The sequence below is a fragment of the Babylonia areolata genome, chromosome 20 (assembly GCF_041734735.1).
Source record: "Babylonia areolata isolate BAREFJ2019XMU chromosome 20, ASM4173473v1, whole genome shotgun sequence".
Lineage (NCBI taxonomy): Eukaryota > Metazoa > Mollusca > Gastropoda > Neogastropoda > Buccinidae > Babylonia > Babylonia areolata.
Window position 1 is genome coordinate 32329292 of NC_134895.1, and position 10604 is coordinate 32339895.

General features: G+C 40.6%; 1 protein-coding gene across 1 annotated transcript; it reads left to right on the forward strand.

The window, feature by feature from the left end:
- Positions 1-1137: 1137 nt before the first annotated feature.
- LOC143294904 (grifin-like) lies at positions 1138-5561 on the forward strand. The gene is made up of 3 exons (XM_076606422.1): positions 1138-1217; positions 3407-3599; positions 5381-5561. The coding sequence occupies exons 1-3, from the start codon at positions 1138-1140 to the stop codon at positions 5513-5515; spliced, it is 408 nt and encodes a 135-aa protein (XP_076462537.1). The 3' UTR covers positions 5516-5561.
- Positions 5562-10604: the final 5043 nt, after the last annotated feature.

The window sequence follows — 10604 nt, forward strand, 5'->3', positions numbered from 1 at the left end:
TTATTCTGGTGTATCTTGGGCATTCAAAAAATCTGTAAGGGCAATTAAGAATTCTTTTTAAGTCCACGGTAAAGGAGACGTGGCTATCGCCGCAATCACACTGCAACATTTAGCCGTTTTCTCTGGATCTAGATACATGTAGGCCGACAAGTTTAGTTACACCCGCCGGGAATGTACGACACGATCGATTCAATTTCTCTTTTATGTTCATTCTAATTTTATATGTAGTAGTAGTAGTAGTAGTAGTGTAGGGACTGGCATTTGACTGCCTTGTCCGCACGGCCTTTTTTTTTGTCCCCTTCAATATCGGTCTCCTTTTATTTGTGGGATACATACATGTTTTCTTTTACACGTACTGTCAATAAATTTTTCTTTTAAATTGATGTTCATGTCAAGGAGATTTTTGAACGCATTAGTATTTTGTGCAAGTGTAGTTTCGATAGGTAGCGCATTCCATATATGTGCAATTCTATTAGCTAATGAATGTTTCCTTAGGTTAGTATTACAGTGCTCTTTACAAATTTTCATCATTGAATTTCTTGTACTCTCATAATCTGACATTCTAAAAATATTATTCACATTTACTTCATTATAGCAAAAAGTTGATATGAAAATTGAGTATTTTGTTAAACTAATAACACGTAGAGCCAGCAAGTACTTCTAAACGTCGTATGAAATGAAAAGGACTTCATTTTGAGAAAAGTCAAGACTGGGAAATTTTACGTTTCATCAAGGGTATTAAATCTCATGGTTTATTATTTTAAACTGTGAATTCCGACTGATTTTGTGGATATTTTTATGGCAGTTTGGGGCATAATCCAGTAAGTGATGAGGCGTTCACAAATCTTTCTCTGAATAAATATCTAACGGTCTCCTTCTCCAACTTTCCATCACATGTTATTGTGTATTGTCGATTGAATATAGGATTGAACGGACAGGTCAACTACTTGAAACAAAATGGCGTCCGTGTGTGTGTGTGTGTGTGTGTGTGTGTGTGTGTGTGCGTACACTTCTCTGTGTGTGCGTGTGTCTGTGTGTCTGTATGTCTGTGTGTGTGTGTGTGCATGCGTACACTCATGTGCGTGTGTGTGTCTGTATGTCTGTGTGCGTGTGTGTGTATGTGTGTTCTAGGTCCACATGGAATATCCTATGCCACGTGCGCTGTACGTGGGTTGGGCCATGTGTGTTCGTGGAACTGCCTGCTCCAGTTGTGACAGGTGAGCTTGCTGGCTGACCCACGTGGTAGACCGTGGTCCAATGGTTGTGCGCCCGACCGGGAGGCGAGTGTCCGCGGGCTCCAGTCTCCTATACAGACCAGAATTTTTACTCCCTATCCCCCTTCCCTCCCCACTGACCTTGAGTGGTGGTCTGGGTGCTAGTCTTTCGGATGAGACGGTAAACGGGTCATGTGTGCAGCATGCACTTAGCGCACGTAGAAGAACCCATGGCAACAAAGGAGTTGTCCCTGGCAAAATTCTGTGGAAAAATAAACTTTGGTCGTAAAAACGTTTACTCTTGCAGACATTCGAAAGAAGAAGAAAAAAAAAAAAGAAAGAAAATTACGGGTGGTGTTGTACTGTGGGGACACGCCCTCCCCGAAGGAGAGCAACCCGAACTTCACACAGAGAAATCTGTTGTAACATAAAGTACTATATACAATGCAATATAATACGATACGAAACGATGATGAAATGCTATCTAAGATATACTGCACTGTACTGTACTGTACTGTACTGTACTGTACTGGAGTGATGGCCTAGAGGTAACGCGTCAGCCTAGGAAGCGAGAGAGTCTGAGCGCGCTGGTTCGAATCACGGCTCAGCCGCCGATATTTTCTTCCCCTCCACCAGTCCTTGAGTGGTAGTCTGGACGCTAGTCATTCGGATGAGATGATAAACTGAGGTCCCGTGTGCAGCATGCACTTAGCGCATGTAAAAGAACCCACGACAACATAAGGGTTGTTCCTGGCAAAATTCTGTAGAAAAACCTACTTTGATTGGTAAAACAAATAAAACTGCACGCAGGAAATCTTTTTGTTTTAAATGGGTGGCGCTGTAGTGTAGCGACGCGCTCTCCCTGGGGAGAACAGCCCGAATTTCACACAGAAAAATCTGTTGTGATAAAAAGAGAAATACAATACAATACAATGCTATACCACGCTATGCTGTACTATACTATAGTACAACCCAGAAAGAGACAGACAGACAGACATACTGGCAGACAGACAGACAGACAGGTACGAAACGACACGAATTTTATTTCTAGAAGTTAGTGGAAAGAGCTTTTCTCTTTTTTTTCTTCTTTTTTTATATATTTTTTTAACATTGCGCCCAATAGGTGAAAAAAATCCAGCCCTGTGGGTGGAAAATATCATTTAGAATAAACACAAACTAAACCCACGAACATGATATATACCGTATACCAGAAGATAGAAAGAAAAGATGAGGAATCACAAGCTTGGAGACACAGACAGACAGAGATGCCAGAAGAGTTAGTACAACAGCTTCATGAATATCAACTCATCAGTTTTCGAGACACATGTTTTAGATTTGAAAAATTCATAAAGAAACAATACAAATTTACTTAAGATTCTTAAAATTTCGATTATTTTCTTTTTCTTCAGGAATATGATTCCATGACTATCCCCCAGAGTACCTAAGACTTAACCTGCATAAAGTGGTTGTGAAGGGGATGCGTATGATTGTTATGTTATTGTCGATAATCATTGAATGTGAACATATTTCTTAGAAAAGACGGAGCATACTCTTATTTATGAATTTATGATTTTATTTCTTATCCAAATTGTGCTCATATTTTTAGTTGCTTGCTGGATGCCATCATTAATTTATATTTTGAAAAACAGCAAGACTGGACAGAGAACGACAAAAAAAAGATGCAGTGACAGAGAGAGGGGGCGAGATGATGAAGAATAAATGACATTCGTAATATTCGTTGACTTCTCGAGTTTTTATTGGCAATAATCACGTTCTGTTTTCAATGCGTATAACTTTCACCACTCTTTTGCCGCCAGGTTTCTGTGTGAAAAAAACACTCCCCAGAGCCAAGTATTTTACAGTCGGTGTTCTTGGTCACTTGATTCAGTTCATGTCAAACATCACAGTGGGTTTGTTCACTTCAATCTTGGTCAAGGAGGGGTGGGGGTGGGGGTGTCAGTCAACTTCCTATTGCACGGAAGAGTTGGCTGCAGTCAAGCTTTGTTACCATGTGAAGAACAGACCTGTCAGCAAGACCCCTCGTTGTCGACTAAAGTCGCCTTTGGTGTTGAACTGCCTAGTCGACTAAACTCGCCAGTGGTGGCGAGGGATTTTTTAAAACTGTTCAGAACATGAAAAACATATGGATATCCAAGTATCGGTCTGAAGATTTACGACGGTTTTGTTTTCAGGTTTGGTTTCGACCTTTTCCAGTCTTCGTCTCACATGTTGGCTCATATTGCTGTGCGCTTCAACGAAATGAATGTTGTTCCTACCAGCTTCGTCGGTTACTGGATTGACGGTCCAGTCGCCGGCAGCTTTCCCTTCGCTCATGGACAGCCCTTCGAGGTGGAGTTTCGCCTTCAGGACATGAGCCATTTGCAGGTATCTCCCTTGAATGTAACCAGTATAGCTGATAAATCATTCCTTTTGGTTGGTTGTTTGTTTTTGTTTTTGTCCTTTTTTTTTTTGTTTTTTTGTTTGTTTGGTTGGTTTTTTTTCAGTTTGCCATAATTAATCAATATAAGTTCTAAAAACCATAGTTTTCAGTTTTTGCATTACCCCATCACCGGATGACTGGCTTAAAGCTTGAACAACCGAGAGGCCACCTTTTCTATCTAAAATTTTTAAAAATGGAACAAAAAAACAAAACCACCCAAACATCTATGAAGGGTTTCAGCCGCAAATCTACCTGTTCTAGGACTCTTTCTATTATTCGTATTATGAGTGCTAACCCTGCTCTCTTCTGAAGTGATTTCTCATCGTTTGAGGGCATCCATGCATCATATAATTGCGAAGATTACGAGATCTCTGTTACACGGCCAACATCCACTGACTCATAATTCTTGTCATGGTTGTTTTGTTGTTGTTGTTTGTTCCAACCATTCGGCTGTGGCGTTCATCATAGACAGTCGTTTGGTTACGTAAGAAGTGGGGTATTCTTACTTCATTTTACTGTTACAAGGATAGACATTTGTTTGGAGATATTGGCAGGGGTGCGGGTTTTTTTTTTATCATTGTGCAAGGTTGTAATTATCATGCTGCCTTTTGTCACACTGTGTGGTGGCCGTAATGTTCCACTGGGCAATGCGCAGTACAGCAAAGAAATGCGGACTGAAATAGAATAAAGACTGCCGTTTCTGGACCACTTTGGTCCTTATCCTACTACTTTCACTTTGTGTTCCAGATGCTTGTGAGCAGAATGTTCACTAACATTCACTGTGTGTTTCAGATGCTTGTGAACGGAATGTTGACTAACATTCACTATGTGTTTCAGATGCTTGTGAACAGAATGTTCACTAACATTAACTGTGTGTTTCAGATACTTGTGAACGGAATGTTTACTAACACGTGTGTTTCAGATGCTTGTGAACGGAATGTTGACTAACAATCACTGTGTGTTTCAGATGCATGTGAACGGAATGTTGACTGACTTTCACTGTGTGTTTCAGATGCATGTGAACGGAATGTTGACTGACTTTCACTGTGTGTTTCAGATGCATGTGAACGGAATGTTGACACTTTCACTGTGTGTTCCAGATGCATGTGAACGGAATGTTGACGGACTTTCACTGTGTGTTCCAGATACTTCTGAATGGAATGTTGACTAACTTTCACTGTGTGTTTCAGATGTTTGTGAATGGAATGTTGACTAACTTTCACTGTGTGTTTCAGATGCATGTGAACGGAATGTTGACTGACTATCACTGTGTGTTTCAGATGCATGTGAACGGAACGTTGACTGACTATCACTGTGTGTTTCAGATGCATGTGAACGGAATGTTGACTGACTTTCACTGTGTGTTCCAGATACTTCTGAATGGAATGTTGACTATCACTGTGTGTTTCAGATGCATGTGAACGGAATGTTGACTAACAATCACTGTGTGTTTCAGATGCATGTGAACGGAATGTTGACTAACAATCACTGTGTGTTTCAGATGCATGTGAACGGAATGTTGACTGACTTTCACTGTGTGTTTCAGATGCATGTGAACGGAATGTTGACTGACTTTCACTGTGTGTTCCAGATGCATGTGAACGGAATGTTGACTGACTTTCACTGTGTGTTCCAGATGCATGTGAACGGAATGTTGACTGACTTTCACTGTGTGTTTCAGATGCATGTGAACGGAATGTTGACTGACTTTCACTGTGTGTTCCAGATGCATGTGAACGGAACTCCACTCCTTCTTTACGGAGCTCCGGAGTCTTTCACGACGACGACCAAGTTCCGCAAGTGGCCTGACAATGATGACACCACTCTGCAGTTTGTTGATCTGGGTGCTGGCTGTCCGTGATGTGTTTACTGACGTCATGCACGTGTTGCTGACGTCATGCACAAGTTTTGCTGACGTCATGCACAAGTTTTTCCCAAGAAAGGCTTACCTCTCCATTGGTCGAGGAGGAGATAGGTCAGATGAGTCCATAGCTGCCACATACAAAGGCAAAACTGAAAGCAGATGACATTTCCCCCACATCCCTTTCAATCTTGTAGCATTTGATAGGTTCCAAAGGCCTGACAAGCACGTTGAGTCTACGTGTAGGTCAAGCATCCAGTCCTCTTTCATATGTTTAAGGAGATATGGTGCAACACATATGGATCAGACCATTTGCTTTGGCGCTTCTTTTAAATGGAAACCGAAAGCCGCATGCAACGCCTACCAATAGATTACCCTTGTTGGGTGATGAGGGAGGGTGGGGGGGAGGTCTCTTTTCAGTGAAATTTCGACCAGTGGGTCGACCCAGTGGGTTTTCTGGCCAGGCATTCACCCATACGTGACACCGATGTTCGGGCACGGGCAGATTTTGCTCTGAGCACAGAGACACCCTCTTCTCTTCATTCTGTAGCAATCGTCTCCGCGGCCTCTTCACTGGCATGAAGAGAGTGACTGCAGGAACAGAAGTGGACAGCACTGATCCCTCCACTGACGTGCTGCCTGGTATGAATCCTGTCTGCAAACCCTGGAGGAAGTTGTACAGGAATGACAAGGTGAATTAAGAACCACTTGGGAACTTGCAGTTTTCTTGATGGGGGAATGGTAAAATGAGGCAGAAGTTTTGGCGAACAGCAACGTGTGCAGTCGATGTAATGAGCATCATTCAATAACCAGAGGTGCTTTCTTGCACGTGCACCTCCATTTTTCACCACGAAAATTCGCAGCCATCGTTTATAAACCACTGAACAATTGTATATTTTGGGTTAAAATATCCACTTTTCAAATGCATTTTCCAAGCTGTTCATCGTGCGCATGTGCCTGAAATAGTCGTTTGTGTGTTCAGTGCCAGTGGTAGACAATATGCAGCCTGCATAATTTAGGGCGTCTCTCCTTTTCTGTAACATTTTATGAAAACATACCTGCTTTTATGAAGAAGTCATTAACTTTTTGTGAAGTCTGTTCTTGAACCCGGAAGCTTATTGTTCTGACCTGAGAGTCATACGTTCACGGAGCGCCATCTAAGCTGGAGAAATTGTCATGGGGGCATGGGGGAGGAGGTAAAAGTACGGGAGCCCCCACTCCACATCCCATACTTTCTGACATCTTTTAGAAAGCCTGGCGGGGAACGAACGATCACGCTTTCTGCAATCCCATGCTGTCTCATAAACAAGAAAGAACGGGGTTGGGGATGGAAGGTCGAGGGGGGAGGGGGGGTTACAGTTGTTTGCAAGAAAGTGTGTGCAAACAGGGGACTTTGTCAAATGTTTGTGCTACAAGAATAAACGATTTTTCTACTTTAAAGTGTAACTGATTGGGTGGTAAGGGGTGATGATTTCGTTGTGGTGGATTTGGAGAAATATAGAATAATGATGATTAAAAGGGTTGGAAGGATGAAAGGGTCCAGGTGCGGGTCAGGGACTGATAGAGGCCAGTCAGGCCGTGTTTTCTATCATTTTATTCCGAATACTTAGAGAAGAGGGAAAAAGACGGTGCAGTGAAAGTTGACGTCGACAGGTCATGTGTGACGCACAGGGGGGGTGTGAGAGGCGACACACAGTTTGCCCAGTGTCGCATTGATCACCCCATTTATGTCAGACGAACTGCAGTGACAACGCCGTGTTTTTTTTTTTTTTTTTTTTTTGTTAACTAAAAAGAGACCACATTCACATCTCAACAATTAGAATTTAGGAATATGTGACGAATAAGAAAAAAATGTGTAATCTCACTGTCGAAACATTTAGCCGAGAAAAGATCAAATGAAAATCTAATAAAAGTTCTAACTGATCTAAGTTTACATAGGCACAATAAGCATAATCGGAAAGTACTTGATACAGAGATTTACTTTTTGCAAACTATTTTGGTTCTTTATGTAAATGGGCTTAGTTTGAATTTTGAAATGGCATGGCGTGGTGCGCCATGTATTACATCTTGTGCTGTTAGTTTTTTTTTTAATGTCGTCTGCTAAGCTTGCTATCAGCTTTTGCAAGCCGGCGAGGCGCACGTTCATAAAGAAATAGAAAATCAGTGAACAGATTACCCAAGGACACAGTGCACTTTGTCAATTGACTGTGGTTTGCGCTTTAGATTGTCAACTGCTAAAACACATATTTTTTTTAATATCGTTGCTATAAATGTGCAGGCTAATTTTGTGTATACTGCAAATGCGACACTGCTTTTGCGAATGTCATTTTTCATTGAAAAATATTGTTCATTCAGATTAGGTAAATCTGATACGTATGTCTCTGCACTTTATGAATTCAGTTTCCTTGACGTTTCTCTAAAACTTTTATGTTATGTTGTCCGCACTTATATTATTCATGCCATCAACTAAAATGCATATCATTGAGTCGCTTTGAATCCTAAAGACACAAAAACATTCTTTAGTAATATTTTTTAAATTGAACTTTCTCATTTAAAGGATTCCATTTCAGTGAAATACTTTGTCTTTCTCATCATCATCATCATCATTGTCATCGATATCATTATCTCGGTATGAATCCTAAGGAAAAGAAGAACTGCTAAATGTTTCGTGTAAATGGATGAGTGAATTTATGTATTTGCTTTGAAGTTGTGGGTTTTGAGACCCACCACTCTGGAAGTCGTCAGCAGTTTCTTGAAAGCTCGCAAATAGATGACAATACACGCTGAATCACAGCTGGGATGTGTCAAACCACCCTTCGAGTTTGTCACTACAACAATGGTGACATGTTGTGTGCTGTCACGTACACACACACAGACACACAGACACAGACACAGACATAGACACAGACACACACACCACACACACACACACACACACACACACACACACACACACACACACACACACACACACACATGCGTGCGCGCATGCATGCATGTGTGTGTGCGCGCCCAATAAATCAAAATCCCTGACACTTCCTCCCCTTGTATCACAACTGTACTCAGTTACAGTATACACGAATATTTTAAACAAATGACTAACGTAGTGGGCGGAAAGAGAAGAGACAACCATCGGAGAACAGGCAGGATTTAGATCAGGGTAGAGCATCATGGATCATATCTTTACGTTTTATGCTCTGATCCAAAAATGTCTACTCAGAAACACAAAGCTTTATGCAGCTTTTGTAGATTTCCGTAAGGCGTTTGATTCCGTCAACAGAAATCTGTTGTGGAACATACTACACAAAAATGGCATCAATGGCAAATTGTATATGGCGCTTAAAAGTGTATACAACTCCGTGTTTGCATGTGTACGTAATAGATGTATGTAGTCTGACCTGTTTGAATGCCCACGTGGAGTTAAACAAGACCGTTTGTTGAATCCCCAGCTATTTTCATTTTTCATAAATGAACTTGCTATAGAGGTGACAAAAAAGGGAAGACACGGCATACAGTTAATTCCTGCTACTGTTGAAGTGTTTTTCTTATTGTTTGCTGACGACGTTATTCTTATATCAGAAACTGCTATAGGGCTACACAACCAATTGGATGCACTAAAGTTCGAGGGTGATAGGTTAGATGTGACGGTAAATCTGGACAAAACGAATGTAATGGCTTTTCGAAAGGGATGGCATCTTTCAATTCACGAAAAATGGTTCTTTGGAGACTGTGAGGTTAAGGCAACAAATTCTTATAGATATTTAGGTCTTCCGTTTAAAACTCAGTTGAGTCTTCAAAGTGCTTGGCTGGAAAGTTGTAGAAAAGGAAAGAAGGGGATAATGGAGATTATAAGATCTTTAAAAAAAAAAATTAACTGTATCGATTTCTCTATATTCTGGAATCTATTTGACTCACAAATTGAACCAAATCGAACATATGGTGCAGAAATCTGGGAACTGTACGATAATCAGGAAATGGAAAAAGTTCATACATATGCAGTTAAACGCTTCCTTTCGGTCCCGTTGCATTCGTCCAACAAAATGTCATATGGTGAAATTGGTCGATACCCACTACATATAAAAACAAAGATTAAATGTATTAGATACTGGCTTAGATTAATACAACTCCCACTGACAAGAATGGCATAAATGGCAAACTGTATATGGCGCTTAAAAGTGTATGCTAAATCAGTCAGAATCTGGGAAAGAAAATTGGGCTTTTTTGTAAAGAATGTTTTAACCACACAGGGCTTTGGGATTGTCTGGATGTGTCAGGGTGTTGGCAATGATCGAATATTTCTCGCAGAATTTAAAGACAGATAAATTAATTCGTAAAAACAGGATTGGCATGCCCACTTTGAAGAGTCAGAAAAGTACAACTGGTTCCTCTCTTTTAAGAACATTTTTCAGACGGAAAAATACATTAAAGTAGTAAGTAATAAATGGCACAGAACATGTCTGGCTCGATTCAGACATAGCACTTTAGGCCTAAATGCTAACAAAAAATGGTTCTCTGCTGACACATCAGCACGGCCCCCTTGTCCTATGTGTGGTGCTTCAGTTGAAGATGAAACTCATTTCCTTTTTATGTGTAAGTATTATGAAGAAATTCGAAAGAAATGCTTAATTTTCAACGGTGAAAACTTAGAGAACGCTTTTGATAGATGATGAAGTAAGAATAAGATCACTAGCGAAATTGATCGCGCGCCCTAGCTTGGGATTGTCGGAAAAAGAAATTATTTTCGAGAGCCTTATAGTTATCGAAAAAAAACACTGTTACCCTGATGCCAGTTCCACAGTTTTTAATTCTGAATGACTTTGTAGAAAGTTGGATGGTCGAGCTTTTTTTTTTTTTTTCTTTTTTTTTTTTCAATCTTAACAATATGTTGTATCTTATGATTTTGTTGTTGTTGTTGTTGTTGTTTGTCGTTGATTTTCTTTTTACTCTTAGAAATGTGTCAATTTCTCTGTAAACCGTCGTTATTCTTTTGTTCATACATTGACCCCCTTGCCAAAGGATGGTATTGTCAGTGGCAATAAAACAATGTCCGTGTCCGTGTCAATTATATTGCACATAACAGTCCGGTTTT